The sequence below is a fragment of the Lepidochelys olivacea genome, assembly GCF_965140295.1.
Source record: "Lepidochelys olivacea isolate rLepOli2 genome assembly, chromosome: 5".
NCBI lineage: Eukaryota > Metazoa > Chordata > Testudines > Cheloniidae > Lepidochelys > Lepidochelys olivacea.
In genome coordinates, this window is record NC_140415.1 from 27,085,401 (window position 1) to 27,104,482 (window position 19,082).

At 37.3% G+C, this 19,082-nt stretch overlaps 1 protein-coding gene across 2 annotated transcripts in view; it reads left to right on the forward strand.

Annotated features, from left to right (window-relative positions):
* Positions 1 to 19,082, forward strand: part of WDR70 (WD repeat domain 70) — a 272,758-nt gene that overhangs the window by 164,992 nt on the left and 88,684 nt on the right. For both annotated transcript variants that reach the window (XM_084628341.1, XM_084628340.1), the window contains exon 10: positions 1,926 to 2,100. In XM_084628341.1, the coding sequence (XP_084484467.1) occupies positions 1,926 to 2,100 (175 nt within the window). The remainder of the gene's footprint in view (positions 1 to 1,925; positions 2,101 to 19,082) is intronic.

Sequence of the window (19,082 nt, forward strand, 5' to 3'; positions counted from 1 at the left end):
ACTTGTTTGTGCATAGTCTTCACCTTAATAAGTGTTGAAGAGTTGAAGGAGGCCACTTCTGGAAACCTTGCAAGGGTCTGATATAGCTTAGAACAGTTTTTTAAAGTTCCCCAAAATGTACAAGGCACCTTGCAAAACAAAGACACCGTTGCTACCCAGAAGAGATTACAGTCTAAATTTAACATGATATGAAACAAGTATTTATCAATAGGAGGAGAGAGAGGAAGGGGTGAGGAAAGACAAAAGTGACAATAATACTTGGTGTATGATCAGAATAAGTAATATGGTTAATCCCTGAAGCGTGTGTGTGTGTGAGAGAGAGAGAGAGAATTTTAAGAGAAATTTGAATTTGGTGAGGGAAGTGGGCTGTTATGAACAAGTTCAGGGAGGTCATTCCAAGTGTAAGCAGCAGCCTGAGATAAAGCATGAACGTGCCTGTGAAGGGTGGAGACTGAGTATGGAGATGGTTGTTGGCAGAGTGGAGCATGTCGAAGCATAGATAAACACTATGTGACGGGAAGGGCCTTGAAATGGGCCAGTGGGGATGTTTTTGCAGTGTCCTGCATGGAGCTCTTCCCAGCCCAACTCTAGTAAACATTTTTATCTATGAGCTGGAAGAAAATATCAGTTCATTGCAGATGATGCCAAACATAGGTTGAATGGTAAACAAGCCTGTTCTACATAGTAATCTGGTAAGATGGGCTCTTTTAAACATGCATTTTAAGGAAAGGGGCACTGTATTATGGAAAGCACTGACTGAAAAAGACTTGAGGGTCATTGTGGATATTAGCCAACTGAACTGAACAAGAGTGATTGATTGGCAATCCCTCGATTTCGAGGATGATCTCTACCACGGATTTACATATGGATCCTGAGATGACTCAGGAGTCTGATCCTGGAACTGCAAATTCACACACAGTAGGTACAGACATTTTGTGGCAGGCCAGCGGCTTGCTGGGAGAAAGTTATTTCTTTTTCCTTCCTCCTCTCTCTCTTTTCAGCTTTGAGGGCAAGGCGCTTCTCGAAGCGGGCCACTGTCTGATGGAGGATATAGCGCCATTGGGGTTGGTTGTGGCTTGCTCTTCCCAGCTTGTGATGTCCACATCAGTTTTCTTAAGATATGCTTTCAGCATGTCATTGTAGCATTTACTCTAACCATCACAGGATCTCTGACCATGAGTGAACTGAGAGTAGAGGACTTGTTATGGGAGGCAAGAGTGTGGCATCCGCACACAATGTCCAGCCCAGCAAAGTTGGTACATGAGGATCATTGCTTCAATTCTGGTGACATTGGCTTCAGCGAGGATGCTGGCGTTAGTGCGGTGATCTTGCCACTTGACGCAAAGGATCTTCCAGGTTGCGCATCCATAGACGAGTGTAGGAACAACAATTGTCTTATAGACCTGGATCTTGGTGTCCTGCTGTAGGTCCTTGTGTCCTGTTCTGGGAAAATGGCTGCTTTGGTACAGTAGCATTTATTTTTGCCAGGAGAACCAATAAATTACGTTCTCTTGTATCATAGGCATTGTTTTCCCTGAGAACTTAGTGATATCTTTCTTTTTTTTAATTAATGATCTCCCTTCCCTTGCCAAATCCTGAAACACTTTTATGCATTAGATGCCAGAAGAGGTTTGAATTTTTATCTGGAAAGAACTCAACGTTTTAAAAGGACAGAAAACATTTGTGTCTAAGACAGTTTAAAGAATCCACCTGTGTCCCAGCCCTCTGTCCTTTTGGTGTTTATATGTATCTAAGAAACATAGAAGAGCTAGGCAAATATTATTCTTTCTTTAAAAATAAAATTACATACCATGTATTTTTAATTCAGTTATACTGAAAAAAGTGGTTGCCTCGTATCATCAAGGGAATTCTTTAATATGTGTTAACTGTTTGTAAAGCAATTATTTCTTTAAATCTCTTGCCAGAACTGTGAGGACATGGGATGTTAACAATGACAAAAAGCACAAAGGTGTGTTTAAACCACGGTCAGGTCAAGGTAAACGGGTGATTCCTACAACTTGCACATATAGCAGAGATGGTAAACTTATTGCAGCTGGCTGCCAAGATGGCTCCATCCAGATCTGGGACAGAAATATGAATGTAAGTGAAGTATACTTTTTAACTTTAGCATTTCATATATTAACAGTTTCTCTTGCTAAATTTTGAAGTAGTTTTAGGATGTTTTATATTTTATACTTAAAATATTTTTTTCTGAAAGACAAGTATTTAGTAAATGAGGTTTAATATTTCCTCTGCTACCATATCTCTGTCATCTCAGTGCCTGCTGCTACCCCACCCAAACAAATAATAGACTAGCTAGCAACCTGATTTTGTCTATTTTTTATATATGTAGTGACAGCTATAAATAAGTAAAGTACTATCTGTCTAAAGATAACAAGGTGACTATGAAGAAGCTGTCACTTCCTATAGGCTCTTATGATATTAAGAAGTACATGTCAGTGTTCTACTCCAGATGTTGAATAAATAATTCATCCACTTTGGAATGGGTGATACAGGTAATATACAGAGGAGAGTAAGGTCAAAGCACACAAAGATGGGAATGCACCTCAAGTAAAAATGTTTTCTTGTTTTGTCCAAAACGTGAAATTTAACATGGAGGTGATATTACTCCAAAAGATCCTTGACTGGAAATCCCAAAATTTCATGGTTATGCTACATCCTCAGATGGGTATGGTAATGAGTTAGATCCAGAGCATGTGGGCAAGACCCACCAGTCAGACACCTCGTAAAGAATTCTCTGAAGTCTGTCTCATTATACTATTCGCTACATAAAGTTAGCAAGCTCAGTCTTGAAACTGGTTAGATTTTTTGTCCCCACTGCTCCCATTGGAAGGCTGTTTCCGAATTTCACTCCTCTGATGGTTAGAAACCTTCATCTAATTTCAATGCTAAACTTACTGATGGCCAGTTTATATCGATTTGTTCTTGTGTCCACAGTGGCAGTTAACTTAAATAACTCCTCCTCCTTCCTGGTATTTATCTCTCTGATGTATTTATAGACATGGTATCTCCCTTCAGCCTTCGTTTGGTTAGACTAAACAAGCCAGTCTCTTTGAGTCTCCTCTCATAAGGTAGGTTTTCCATTCCTTGGATCATCCTAGTAGCCCTTCTCTGCACCTGTTCCAGTTGGAATTCATCTTTCTTAGACATGGGAGACCAGAACTGCACATAGTATTCCAGATGAGGTCTCACCAATGCCTTGTATAATGGTACTAACACTTCCCTGTCTGTACTGACACCACCTTGCGTGATGCATCCTAGGATTGCATTAGCCTTTTTCACAGCTGCATCACATTGGTGTCTCATAGTCATCCTGTGGCCAACCAATACACCCAGGTCTTTCTCCTCCACTGTCACTTCCAACTGATAAATCCCCAGTTTATAGCAAAAATTATTGTTGTTAATCCCTAAACGCATGACCCTGCGCTATTAAATATCATCCCACTTCTATTACTCCAGTTTACAAGGTCATCCACATCTTCTTGTATGATATTCTTCCCCTCCTCCATATTGGCAATATCTCCCAAGTTTGTGTCAGATGCAGATTTTTATTAGCACACTCCCACTTTTTGTGACAACATCATTAATAAAAATGTTAAATAAGATTGGTCCCAAGGCTGATCCCTGAGGACCTCCACTATAACCTCCCTCCAGCGTGCCAGTTTAACGTTCAGTATGACGTATTGTAGTCTCCCCTTTAACAAATTCCTTATTGACTTTCAATTATCATATTAATCCCCATTTTCTCCAATATAACTAATAATTTCCCATGTGGAACTGTATCAAATGTCTTGCTGAAATCCATGTAGATGAGATCTATTGAATTTCCTTTGTCTACAAAATCAGTTATTTGCTCAAAGAAGGAAATTGGGTTGGTCTGGCATGATCTACCTTTTGTAAAAACATGTTGTATTTTATCCCAATTATAGTTTATCTCTATGTCCTTAACTACTTTCTCTTTCAAAATTTGTTTCAAGATCTTGCATACAATTGAAGTCAAACTAACAGGCCTGTAGTTTCCTGGATCACTTTTTTTTCCCTTTCTTAAAAATAGGAGTTCAATTAGCAATTCTCCAGTCATAGTATACGACCCCCGAGTTTACAGATTAACAGTCCTCGCTATCGGACTTGCAATTTCATGTGCCAGTTCCTTTAATATTCTTTCATGGAGGTTATCCGGGCCCCCTAACTTAGTCCCATTAAACAAGTTTGACTTCCACCTCAGATGTGATAATTTCTACTTCCATATCCTGATTCCCATTAGCCATCCTGCCACTACTCCTACCTGGCTGCTCACAAAATATACAGAAAATTCAGCCGTTTTTTCAGTTACCAATAACTTTTGTTATCTTCTTTTCTATTATATTTATTCTCAGGTAAATTGTTAAAGCAAACTGAAGTCACTTGCAAATTGGATGACAATGCACATGATTCCTTTATTTAATAACCTCCTTCCTAGCTTCTTAAATACACTGGCCCAGATCATTCCCTCCTGTAGTGAAATCAGTAGAAGGGGATTGGATAGGCTTGGACTCTATGACTATTCCCTTGGGTAGATCCTTCCACATTGTCCTCATGGACACCCCCAGCACCTCACTGAAAAATGTTACAGGACCTGGCCCCAAACCTGACTACCTCTTGGGATTTGCAGGCAGCCAGGCCCATGTGTACAGAGACACTGGACCGCCTACTGTGGCTCTGCCTTCCTCAGCTCACTGGCTGTTTGGCTCCAAAGGACTGCTCTTTCGGATTGCTGCTCTAGGGAAAGGCTACGTGGAAAAGATCACACAGACTGGGATTGTATTATCTCCCTGAGTAAGCTGTGCAGAACCAGGCAAGGGACATATACATCCCTCCTGGCCCATCTACCCCTCTCTGGCTTCCCCAGTCTCTGTATTTCCCCCAGGGCCACCCCCCCCCCACATAGATACTAGACATGCAGAGATTTGACAGATGGTGCAGCAGAGATGGCAGTAAGGGGATGATCCACACAGGGAGGTACCTGTCACTGCCTGGATATTTGGGGCACACTGGCAATTCACAATGGTAAAAGAAAATATGCTAGAGACAAATTCATAATCCAGAGTGATCTCTTTATACCCCAAAATGCTAATTATTAAGTAATTTAAAATATTATTTATCAGTGTAAAGTCTAATTATTCATTTGTTTAGTCAGCATTTCCTGTATGGATGCCCACTTTTGGGGTATGAGAGTCCTTGGCGTATGGGGTCAGAACTTTATAGCCAGCAGGATCTGTTAGTACTTTGTGTGTACCCTCTCTGGGTAGGTTATTCCATAGATGCCAGTTACAATATGTCTTGCTTTTCTTCTGAAGCATCTAATACTGCTGTAGTCATGGATTGTTACTGCTTACTTAATTTCACAAGAATGAGCACCCACACAGGAAATACCCAAAGAAGACAGGGAATTTGTCAGTAATTGGTGCCTGAATACTATTGTCTGTATGGATCTATATTCCCTGCATGTTTTCCCCAGTTCTTCAAGACTATGGATTACTGATTCAGTGTCAGGAACTATGTCAATTAGAAACACTGTCCATTTTATACTCTTTGGCTCAAGCATACAACCCAACAGACACTAAAAAGCTTTGAGCTCATAAGTTATGGCCACATGCATCCTTAGAGTGTGGATCCTTACAGGTAGTCACCTCAGAGAACCAAAATTATTGGGATATAACTTTCTATACATCACATATGTTTTCATGGTTGTAAAAGTTTAGTAAAGAATTAAATGGAATTACATTGGGAGTAGCTAATATATTCTTATCTGAATTTCTGAATAAAACAATAATGTTGTCTGTGGGAATGTATGTTCAATTACCAATATTTGTATGTGGTGATGGTTAACTAATATATGAAGTCATGGCCATTTAAACATTTGTGCAAATCCTGCCATGTTGTTACATGACACTGTATTTCTAAGGAATACTATCCAGAAAGTCCTGTCATAGGGTTGTATTTGCAAATAACTGTGTTATAATCAATAGTGTAAATTATCAGAATAGGGCCCAATTATTTAGAAGCTGAAGTAGTAATAAGCACGAGTAGGAAAAAATTTCTTAGAGCCAAGCTTATGTTGTAAATCCTTAAAAACGTGACAACTCTAATACAACATGATGGCTTTATTGAACAAAAGGATATTGGCGAACAATTTTTCACTTAAATAAAGTATCATTATAATAGTAACCAGTTCAACTTCTGCTGTCAAAACTCTTAATTTGGAAAATGGGAACAAGCAATTTCGGGACTTCACAAAGATTAAGCAAAGTTTGATTGCAGTGAGGAAAGGGAAAGTATGCAGATATAAAGGGACAAAAAGCAAACTCCGATCATATTTAAAGTACACTTTGTATTTTTTGTGTCATCTATTTTTATTTCTGTTTTTATTTCCACTGTAAACCTAGTAAAACTTCCTAATGGCATGGAGTTTTTAGAACTCACTGTAAGTGTAAACTTGTTCTAACAGAATAATAAATTTTTCAGAGACTGGCTTTCATCACCTATGTATGCTCTTGATTTAAACATATACAGTATTGAAATATTAAACTTTCTGGTGTAGCTTTAACAATAGTGCTCTTGGTCATCTGCTTATTCATGTGCTTTTCTTTATGATCCTTTATGTGTCTTTATAAAATGACATATTACAATGCTGATAGAGTGCACTTTAAGGTGATTATGAATAATTTAAAGATGTATTCCATGCATCTTTATCTCTTTTTCCAACCAGTGACCTCTAGGTAACTAAGGAGACTAAACCAGTTGTCAGAGAGAAATTAATCTTATAATCCTTCTTTTGAATTTGGATTTTTTTAAAAAAAGACTAAGATGATTTCCCTCTTCAGTGTTGTTGAGTCATTTAAAACTACACACATCTCTTTATTAAAACAATCATTACAATTTTGTTTCAATGGCATTTGAAGGTGTCTGTGTGCCTAACAGAAAAAATACTTGTGTATCCCTAAAACCAGGCATTTTGAAAAAGACAACATGGCCAAATAAAATCAATATTAAAAGCAGCATAAATAACTCGCCAATAAATTACCACATCAACAATAAATAAATACAACATAAAGGAACTCCTGGGGAAAATAGTGTTCTCAAATTTAAATTTTGAGATTTTTTCATTTGGCAAATAATCTCAATTTATCCTTTTTTCATTATAGCGATATATATATGCTATAAAAATTGTCCTGAAGAGGAATTAGGAAGAGTGTGAGCCTGAATAGTGCTCAGGATATAGGAGGGCATTCCAAGCATGAGAAAAGGCACAGAGGTGTTTGTGGAAGAAGGAAAGCAGGGAAATGTCAAGACATGTCAAATTGACACAAAGCATTGGGTGTAAGCAGTAGGAGATGAGACAGAAGTAGGCAGGAGCAAAGTTATGAAGAACCAAGAGGTGGGGATAAGGAGTTTAAATTTGATGCAGAAATATATAGGAGCGATGCTTTTCTTTTGTTTTTAGAGAGATTTTTTTTAGTATGTCCATTCATCAAACTGTCATTTGACTTTGTTGGAGTGCATGCAGTGTTTCATGTATGACTCAGACTTTACTGTATCACAATAAAATCCTTTCAGATTGGAAATTAAGGTTTATAGATGTATCCTGAAAAACACTTACTGCTCTGTAACAATACATCACTATTGTATGAAGGGACAAGCATTCTAAATAACTGTTTACATTAGACCAGTTGGTACCCATTCCCATGCCATTGTTGGGGACTGTGATTTGGCCCTTACAGAGCAGGAAGACAGACAAAACACAGTAATAGGATTTAAATCAGCCGCTACATTATCAATTCCATTCTAATAGAACAATCAGGCAAAAAATTATTCAGTGTGGGTAATGGGGGAGGTGATGGAGAGAGAATTGTGGGGAGGGGGGGCAGCTGTCCTGATTCACCCTCCCCCAGATAATTAAAAGGAGTTTCAACACCATTGCTGAAAACTCCCACAACCCTGCCTGGATTGCCACAAACCAAATTGGGGGATGAGAGGAGAGTTCCTTGCTTTACTAGACTTCAGGCCCATCCCTCTTCCTATAGGCAATATCATCCCATATACTTGGTCCCATGTACTTGGTTCCCAGGATCTGTGAACACCTTTAACCCCTCATACTGGACCCAAACATATTTTTAACAAACAAGATCATTAACCCAAAGCACCCTATTTATTGGGCCTCCAGTGTGCCAAGAGGAAGACCAACCCTCTTCCCCCCCCAACCCCAAACAGCAGCCACTCCACAACACTGCAGCAAATTTGATAGAATACTACTTTCCCTGCCCCCATAAAAGCTTAATGCCCTCTGCATGCTTAGAAACTTGGTCTCAACCTGACACTAGGGGTGGGGGGAACACTTGCTGTCCTAGTATATGAAACGGGGCTAATAAAGCTCTTCCCTGGGTCGGTAAGAGACAGTCAGCTCCCATGGCACCCTTTGAAGCAGCTAGTCAGCTGCAATGCTGGCAGAAAGCCATCCCTCATGTAAACCCACCCCTGGCAGCCCACTGGGGAAGGTAGCAGAATCCACCTAGTAGGGCTCCATGTCTTTTCCTTGTCATAACATCTAGAGCAGCTCCACTGCTGGCTGTGGGAGCATTACCCTTCTGCTCCAGATATGACCAACAAGTATCACACCTGAGCACAGGAATCATGTTGGTTTGTCTTTTGAAGAAGCTATTGTGCTATAGTACTGTTAAACTATTTAATACACTGTAACATCATTAGGGTGAATAAAAGTTACATATAGTAAATGGTTTCAGAGTAGCAGCCGTGTTAGTCTGTATTCGCAAAAAGAAAAGGAGAACTTGTGGCACCTTAGAGACTAACCAGTTTATTTGAGCATAAGCTTTCGTGAGCTACAGCTCACTTCATCTGTTGCATGAAGTAAATGTATATAGTATATGTTTACATGACATATTGAAGTAGTATTAAGCAGGGTTTTGATTTTAGTCACTGTTTATCCGTAGTCTGTGTACAAATAAGCACTATAGTTGATATAGATTATAAAATATATATTTATAGCTTCCTATGCATTGCTCAAAATAATGTTATTTATAAAGCTTTTATTCAAAGACTTACTGCAACAAATGGAACACTCTCCCCCACTTGTCACATCTCTTCTCTGCCTATTTCTCATTCCTAGTCCCTAGTCATTAGCTAAGTCCATCAGATGTTAGTCCAAGCCACATGTCACTTTAGAAATTTATTCTGTAACATATTGCATTGTGGTGTTAAGGGCATGAATTTGGCCTTATGATCAGATTCACTTTTTCACTTATTACTGGTAACACGATTTTTGAATGTTTGATTCAGTTCTCCTTCTGCAGTTTTTTGGTGAAATTCCAAATCTCCCAGCTGTATGTCATGACAATAAAAATGCTTTGGAGGAACACTTTTTGTCTTCATGAAACAGACATTGTTATCTTGCTTCCCAAGCTAATGCTGAAGTTAGTCAAATGTACTCCAGCTTTGTCTTCCTTTTCTCTGAACTTTCCAACATGATCATGATCCATTCTAATCATCTGCCTTGGAGAGTTTTTTCATAGTCTCATAAATATGTACATTTTTCTCACTTGCACTATGTTGGCTGTATACATGGTTTCTCCTTAAGGTTCATGCGCATGTGCACAGACCATACACATTAGGAGAACTATCTGTCAACTTCTTAGAAGTATTTTGAACCACTCTCAGCTTGTCTGACAACTACAGATTTAAAGGGTAGGAAAATAACTTCACTCATGTTTATAATAGAATGAAAATAGTAGTATGAAATATTTAACCACATAATGACACATTGAAACAGTGCATTGGGTATTCTGAGGGTGGAAAAGAGAAGTGAATGGCAAGAGTAGGGAAGAGGACAAGGAAATGTGAGAAGAGATGTAGTTTAGGTAAAATTTTGAAGGACCTGCACAACCTTATTCATTTGCAGATCAAAGCTGCCAAAATGTTAGATCTACCTGAAATATTAGTGAAGTTAAAATTATTGAATCCTTCTAAATATATTTTTAATACTGGAAGGGAGAACAGATAACTTCTACATGTCACAGTTTTCACCATTTGGAAATTGAGAATAATACCTGCCTTAAGATATGTTGTGAGGCTAAAATCACATTTATAAAGAATACTGAGATCCTTGAGGGGGTAGGTAAAAAATAGTGTGTTTTGTTAATTGAGTAACATTTCTGAAAGCTACCTACTGGCATTTTACTAAATTTTTCCATAGAGTCCATAACTGACAAGTCCCTGGAAACTATTGAGATGCTCTTCCTTGAGTATGTAGAGTGACTTTTCTGTATAATAGATACACTATCTGAATCCTGTTTCTCAGTCTCAGGGAGGGTCTTGGCTCATTTTGTAAGTTTGTGAGGTACATCATTATCATTTAAACCATTGTAAACAAAATAGTAAATGATTAATTTACAGCAGATAGATAGTAGTACTAGTGCTATCTTTTGTATACAGCAAAATATTAACCAAAAATGTAAAACATTTTGCAAGTCTCAGCATAATTTTTATTTGCTCTTAAGCTGATTGATTTTTTGCTGATGAAGAGGTGATATATTTAAAGGTGAATTTGTATTATTTTTTAATCTAATAATTTCATAGGAGGACTTACTATCAGTGATATGGTCAGTTCCTCATATTTTTTAGCTGTTTTTTCAGATATTTCTTACACAATGGCCCCAATATTAGTCTGCTACTGCTTGTACTTGTATTAAGTTTATATTCATTATTAAAGCTCTGCTTTGATGTTAAAATGCAGTAATATTTTATTTTAATGAGTTTCAAAGAGCCCAACCTCTGTTATATACTTACATTACAGAACTTAAAATACAATAATAATGAAGCCCCCTCCTATCCAAATAGACTGCTCACAGTAAAGTCACCAAGGTTGACAAAACGATAACCCTTATAACCATTTGCCGAACAACCCTCAAAAACCTGAAGGCAAAAGAAAAGACATGGGCCCTGTAATGTGCCCTAAAGATTAACAGATCTCAGCTCTGCACCTGGTAATTTACTAATACTCATCTTAAAAGTATTTTCCAAATAATTGTCTGATTTATAGAACTAAGATAAATATATTTCTGTAGTTAGCGATTGTTTGCTTTTAAAGGGTTTTCGTAAGCTTTAGGTTTTAATTGTAAAATGTGACAGCAGGGAAAAAAAGTTGTAACAGGGACTGTATTTTCAGATCTGAAAAGTTTTACAAATAATGGAGCCATTTTGAAGATATACTACACAACCAACAACATGGCTCTAGATTAGATAATGCACACAGACTGTGTAAGATTGATTTTTTTGGCCTAAGAGGGGTGACCTTTTTGCTTTAGACTGGGAATCTAAGCCCAGAACTTACTTGGAAAGTATTTTGTAAACTTTATCTTGCTGTCCTTATTAATGGACTTTACAGCTGATGTTGCCAGACAATGCAGTGAAAGCAAATAGGATGATCTGAGACTTGCTGTTAATATTTTCTCCTTTAAATGAAAAGTCCTCTGCTGGAATGTGTGTGTATTTGTTAAAAGACTGATTTTTTTTTTTTTTTTTTTTGTGCAGTTGGAGTCTGCTCTTTCCATTTGTAAAGACCTAGCTCTCAGGGCTAAATAAATATTTGTGCCAAAATGTAGCCTCTTAAAAAGGAGGTTTTGTTTGTTTGGCTCACATCCACTCAAATGCAGCATTAAGTACCAGAACATCATGGAGACTTGTGCAATATTATAAGTTTTCATTTGTGGTAATTTAAAGCTTTCCAATATTGCTAGCTTGGTATATTCTCTCTATGCCAGGTAGGCTGTTCTCAGCACTAAAGCTACATGATATGCATTTGTGTGTCTCCCTTTTTTTTTCTTTATGTAGAATTAGGCTTTTCTTAACATCATCATTTCTTAAAAATATGTTTTTTTCAGTAAAACAAACCAATTTACTGATGGTTAAGTTTCTAAACCCTGTGGGTTAGGGGACAGAATAGGCTCACTGCTGCTCCTGCACGTCGTAAGAGGTGACTAAAGGGCAGGCTGCCTGGAGACGAATGGGCTCCTCCAGGTTAGAAATTTGCCCAAAACATACCATATGATGAGCAAGTCTATCATGTTCATACCAGATTGGTTGCAGCCTGGGTTAATAATGACCGCGCCAACCGTCTCCCACCAGGGCGGATGCGACAAGTATACTACTGGTGTAACCCCAACAAAGAGGATCCATGGAAGAGATAACATCACCATAGCCACATGGAACGTAGGACATTGAGACAAATAGGGAGGTTGAAAGAACTCGCATACGAAATGGAACAATACTTCTGGTACCTCCTAGAAATCTCTGAGGTCAGACAGAAGAACTTTGGAGAGGGACTAACGGAAGAAGGCCATGTACTCTATTACTATGAAGAAGACAAACATGTCAATGGCGTAGGATTTCTTGTGTGTAAAGATATCAAAAATTCAGTATTAGGATGCCACCCAATATCCAGCAGGCTTATTTCCATCTGTCTAAAGGCAGTACCGTTCAGTATCACAGTGGTACAAGTCTACGCCCCTGCAACAGTCTGTGACAATGAGCAATTTGAAGATTTTTACAATCATCTCCAAGACATCATTGATACGGTACACAAGAAAGATATCCTGATTGTACAGGGAGATTGGAATGTAAAGTGGGTACTGACGCACAGGCAGATTGGTGAGATTATTGTGGCCCTTTCCGTAATGCAGTAACCAATGAGAAAGGACTGAGACTTTTGGAGTTTGGCAGCTATAACAGTCTGGTTCTTGCAAACACAATAAGAGCACATAAAGCATCCAGATTATCAACGTGGCATGCATCTGATGGTTTGCATCACAGTCAGATCGACTACATCATGATGCAAAATTTTATTCTGGGATCAGTAGAGCTAAAACAAGGAGCTTCCCCGGTTCTGATATTGGAAGTGATCATGACCTTGTGGTGCTAAACTTTTGGCTGCAGCTAAGGAAAATCGTCAGGCCAAAGTTCACCAGAATCAAGTTTGATTTAGAGAGACTTAGAGACCGAAGCATTGCAGAGTCATTCCAAGCAATGATCGGCAGGGGTGGAGACAATTGGTTGATTGCTCATCAGTGATGGTGCCCCAATGACCATTTCATTCATGGTAGTGATAATGATGAAGTTTCTAAACAAACAGGTCAATATACAGAATATAGATATAGATCAGTAGAAATTCTGCAGCGTCTTACCCTAAGAACATGCCTACACGGGGATGTTACTTGGAATTTGTTTGTTTGTTCTAAGTGCACCGTGGAAAAAGGGGTAAACATTAAGGTGGCAAAATTTGCAGATGATACAAAACTACTCAAGATAGTTATGTCCCAAGCAGACTGTGAAGAACTACAAAAGAATGGGGAGAGGTAAATAGTGGTGTCCCCCAGAGGTCTGTATTGGGCCCAGTCCTATTCAACATATTCATAAATAATCTGGGAAAAGGGTTAAACTGTGAGGTGGCAAAATTTGCAGATACAGAACTATTCAAGATAGTTAAGTCCCAGGCAGACTGCTAAGAGCTACAAAACATAATCCAGACTATAGATATAAAACGAGGGGGGGTCTAAATTAGCTGTTACCACTCCAGAAAGAGATCTTGGAGTCATTGTGGGTAGTTCTCTGAAAACATCAACTCAGTATGCAGCAGCAGTCAAAAAAGCAAACAGAATGTTGGAAATCATTAAGAAAGGATAATAAGACAGAAAATATCATATTGCCTCTATATAAATCCATGGTACACCCACATCTTGAATACTGCGTGCAGAAGTGGTCACCCCATCTCAAAAAAGATATATTGGAATTGTAAAAGGTTCAGAAAATGGCAACCAGAATTATTAAGGATATGGAACGGCTGCCATATCAGGAGAGATTAATAAAACTGGGACTTTTCAGCTTGGAAAAGAGACGACTAAGGGGGGATATGATACAGGTCTATAAAATCATGACTGGTGTGGAGAAAGTAAATAAGGAAGTGTTATTTACTCCTTCTCATAACGCAAGAACTAGGAGTCACCAAATGAAATTAATAGGCAGCAGGTTTAAAACAAACAAAAGGAAATATTTTTTCACACAACGTACAATCAACCTGTGGAACTCCTTTCCAGAGGATGTTGTGAAGGCCAAGATTATAAAGAGTTCAAAAAAGAACTAGATAAATTCATGGAGGATAGGTCCATCAATGGCTATTAGCCAGTATGGGCAGGGATGTTGTCCCTAGCCTCTGTTTGCCAGAAGCTGGGTATGGGCAAGAGGGGATGGATCACTTGATGATTACCTGTTCTGTTCATTCCCTCTAGGGTACCTGGCATTGGCCACTGTCAGAAGACAGGATACTGGGCTAGATGGACCTTTGGTCTGACCCAGTATGGATGCTCTTATGTTCAGAATATCACTATTGTAAATAAACAACAGGCTTCTGTTTTGCCCCAAGCAAATAACAAACTAATGGATCCATAAAGATTTTGAAGAGAGCAGTCTCGCTACATCTGGAAATTTCTTGTGTTAAATATAAGACACCCAAATATACCAGGGGTAGTGAATAGGCGGACCGTGAGCCAATCCAGACCACCAGACACTTTTGAATGGATTGCAAAATCTATTTATTTATTTATTATTGTTTTGCAGTGTGAAAAATGTTTCTGTGGAGTCTGGACATTGATTATATCTTGACCAAAAAATTTGGACCTTGACAAAAAATAGACTGCCCCTGAAAAATAATGTATTTCTGTTTCAAACTCTAGGTACATTTTCCATAACCATACTATCCTATACTTTCATTCCATAGGTGTATGTGCCAGACCTTTGCTCTAGAAACTGGAAATCATACACTAGCTTGCCAGGAGCAAATATTAACACATTCATATGTTGTTTCTTTTTTTGTATGTGTCTGGTTCAGCCAGTACATCATAATCTGTACCCTGAAAGTAACAGCATATGATTGTCAGATTTTTTTCCTTTTTGCTAAGATAACATGTGCACTGCTATATTTCGAAGTGCATTTCTTCTTTATATAATAAACAATTTATAGTAGGGAACTATTTGACTGTTTGCAGTAGCTAGTATAGTGGTGAGAGGCAGTTCTAAAATCTTTGTCTTTCACCCCTGTTGGAAATACCAAAAGGATCCTTCTTTGAATTGGTGTATAGTCAAAGAAAGAAAGCTTATGCCATAATGAAGTATGTTCTTTCTTTGGTTTACTGCTGCGAGAGAGAGAATATATACTGCAGAAATCGTTGAGAAACTACACAGTTCTAGTAGAAAACAGTTTTTTTAAATATTGGAAACACTATAGTTACATAAGTAGAGCGATTAATATGATGGCATTTAAATATAGCACGTCGGGTATTGAGACCCTTACTCGGGCAAATCCCCATTCACTTTAAGGACTTGGTCTAATAACATTAAATTTGCATTTTTTTTCATAGCTTAAAAAATAATATGAAGAGTGACCTTTATGAGTAGAGTCAGAAAATAAAAAAGTTCCAAATTTTGTTCTAACAAGATGATAGCTCACAGAGGTGAACTGAGTTTCCAAAGTGAAGATTTCTAGATACTCTAATATATACACCACTGACACAAGCTAAGCCCATTATTGGTTTGGAGCCAGGTAGGATCTGTAATTTAGGAAAAGAATTTTATACTTGTCTGTGTAATGGGAAATTAGCATAGGGCGTGAGTGTTTTCATTGTAGTTTTTTAGTATGTTGCTCTTTCTTGAGACAGGTGAGAAGGACAGTAGATTGGTACAGTATGTTTTGCACAAACAAGGATAAACATAACTTCGTGCAGCTCCTAATCTTTACATTTATATTATTACAAAGAATCCTAGAATTCATATCTCTTGCCATACTCAGGATAATAATTTTGCTGATACTGATGCAGATTTGTAAAAGTCCTCGCAAAAACATGTCATATAAATTATTTTAGACTTTTGAGAGGCTAGACACAGACTGAAGACAGTTGAGGAAAAAAATAAACCAGAAATATTTCCAAGACAAGTTGATTTTGATCTAGCATTAATTACAAGCAGGTTTTTGGTTGGTTTGTTTTTTTGGCCCCGTAGATGTTTGTTTTCTTGCATGATTGAGAAATGTCACCTTCTGGAAGTCGATTTTTAAATACCATGCAACATGTATCCAGTTTTCTTGTCTCTCCCAGCCTTCCATTTGGGTGCAACTGTAGTGGGTGCTTGCTTCTGTTTCCTAATCAAGTTTTAGACAACTTTATGCTATGTTTTATTGGTTTGTCAGTGAAGAACAAAGTAAATGAGATGAATAAACAGTAGGGTAAAATAGAGCAGGCTGAAATTTTTTGACAAAAAGTTTACAATTTAAAAAATGGCTTTGGCAAAAATGAAATTTTTCAATTAAAAATGTTTTTTGATCAAATATTTTAATTTTTTCAGTGGGGAAATTTTGAGTCAAATAATTGTTTCCTTTTTAAAATTGAAAATTTTTTGAAATGGTGAATTTAACTTTTCCCTTTTTCTCCATCTTTTTTTCTTTTTTGCTATTGCTTTCTAATTTGGTTTGGTTTCCTTTTTCCACTCAAATTGTCAAATTTCCTTAACTTTGTATAAGTTGTGGTATCAAAAGGAAAAATGTAACATAACTTGCCATTCTGAGACCTAGGCAGCAGATTATCCCAGATATACCAACTGTAGGGTTCTTACATCTTCCTCAGAGACATCTGATACTGCCTACTTTAAGAAGCAGGAAACTGAACTAGATGGACTTCAGTTCTGATGCAGTTCCTTTGTTTCTATGTAAATTTTTCTAAAATAAAGTTTTGAAAAGTTGGAGTGGCAAAAGGAAACAAAGGAAGTGCTTATAGAAAAGTTATAAGATTGCACATCAAAATACAGTGGATCAATTTTTGTTGGATTAACTTTATTACAATCAGTGGGGTTTACAGCAGGAATGAATTTGGTCCAATGTTTTAGACCCATAATTGCAATAATTGTGGTTATTAGAAGATACTGTTTTGTGTACTGATAATATCATCAAGCAGTTTTTGTCTTCAAAGCTATTTACAGACATCAGTTTATTAAAACTTGTAACACCCCTGTAGCAAGGTAGAAAGAAAAGGAGTACTTGTGGCACCTTAGAGACTAACCAGTTTATTTTTTGATCAAATATTTTAATTTTTTCAGTGGGGAAATTTTGAAACAAATAATTGTTTCCTTTTTAAAATTGAAATTTTTTTGAAATGGTGAATTTAACTTTTCCCTTTTTCTCCATCTTTTTTTCTTTTTTGCTATTGCTTTAAACTTTTTGTCAAAAAATTTCAAAATAAACTGGTTAGTCTCTAAGGTGCCACAAGTACTCCTTTTCTTTTTGTGAATACAGACTAACACGGCTGTTACTCTGAAACATAGCTAGGTAGGCAGATATTACTATTCCCATTTGCAGATGGTGAGACATGGCCAGAAAAGTTATTTGACTTATCTATGATCACAGCTGTGGAGACACTATCACTGTTGGGATTGAAATTTAGGAGTTTCAAGCTTTTAAATCTATTCTTAGACCAGACAATGACACCTCTCACCAGCAGTTAGAGATCTGTCAGAGGAAGCCAGCACAGACATACAAAATAAAAATTACATATTCTAAAAAAATCTCTCTAATTTGGTAATCTTTATTGAGTGAGTTTCTTTGGATTCTAGTTAGAACACTCATAATTAAACCAGCTATTTTTCAGATAATCATACGTTAGCTTATTAAGCAAAATAAAATAACAATTCTTTTTCATAATGTCCCTACTACATAAAGCTTGTTTTTAGCAGATGTTGATACAAAACAGTTAGCAGAAAGGGTGGTGAAATAGGTGGAGCATTTTCCAGCTGTGTTTTATTTAATGTATGACTGTTGTGATACTACGCAGACTGAAACCAGATATATCCATGGAACAGCTGCCTTCCTTGAACCACGTTAATTTTCTCATGAGATAGAGAACTCAGTTTGGTGTTGATTATGAATATTTACATTTCACACATTTTGTATGTGTAAGTGTTTGTGTGTGTAGATAATGAATGTATATGTATGTAATAAATACATATTTATATCTAGATACTAGTTTATTTCATCAGATCCTGATTTCTCTCAATCTTTCTAATCTATAGTTATCTAAAGAGTAAGAAAACTCACAGCATATAATTTTTCATTTTGGCTAAGTTATGTACCATGTAATTTTAAAATTAAGAAATTTTCTTGTGATGTATTTGATTGCCATTTCACTTTTATCATGTACGTCTGTCTGAACTTGGTTTTCCACGTTTTGGTTCAAAGTAATTGGCTGCATTCAATGCTAAGTGATCATATTTAATTTTCTTTCCTGTGAATCATACTGGCTTTGATTGAACAGTCAAGATTTTCAAAAATAGGAGCCTAAAGTTAGGTTTGATTTTTCAAAAACTGTGAGAACCCAGGAAATCCCACTGAAGTCAGTGGAAGACGGTGAGTCTCAGCACTTCAAAAAAAAAAAAAAAAAATCCGGCACATGAGCATTTGCTTGAGTACTTTTCCACATCTGGATTTTTAAGAACTATTTGTTATAATAATTTAATTTATGTTGGTATAGCCATAATGACCTGGAAGCTGAGAGATGTGAAAACACAGTGCTCACTCTTCAGAGCTCGTTTATATTGTTTAAATTTTCTATTGTGGTAGCATCTACTGGCCAGCCAGCACAGGGCCCCTTGTGCTACATTCATATAGTAAATGACAGTGTGTGTCTCAGAGAGCTTGCAGTCTAAAAAGAAAGGACTGGTGGACGAGACAGACATTTGGGTCAGGGTGGGGAATGAAGAAACGTAGGATGTGTGCAGTTCTAACTAATCAGGAGCAATAATCATAACTCCCTGCCTCTATAGCCATTATTAGGTTGCAGTTTATTATATTTATTACAGAGAAGAAGAAGGTGGCTTTGTGGATTTTGACTCAGGGTTTTTGGTTTTTTTTTGTGTGTGTATGGGAAGAAGCACAGAAATGTTTGTGAGGGAGAAGCACATAAGTAGGGGTTGAAGCT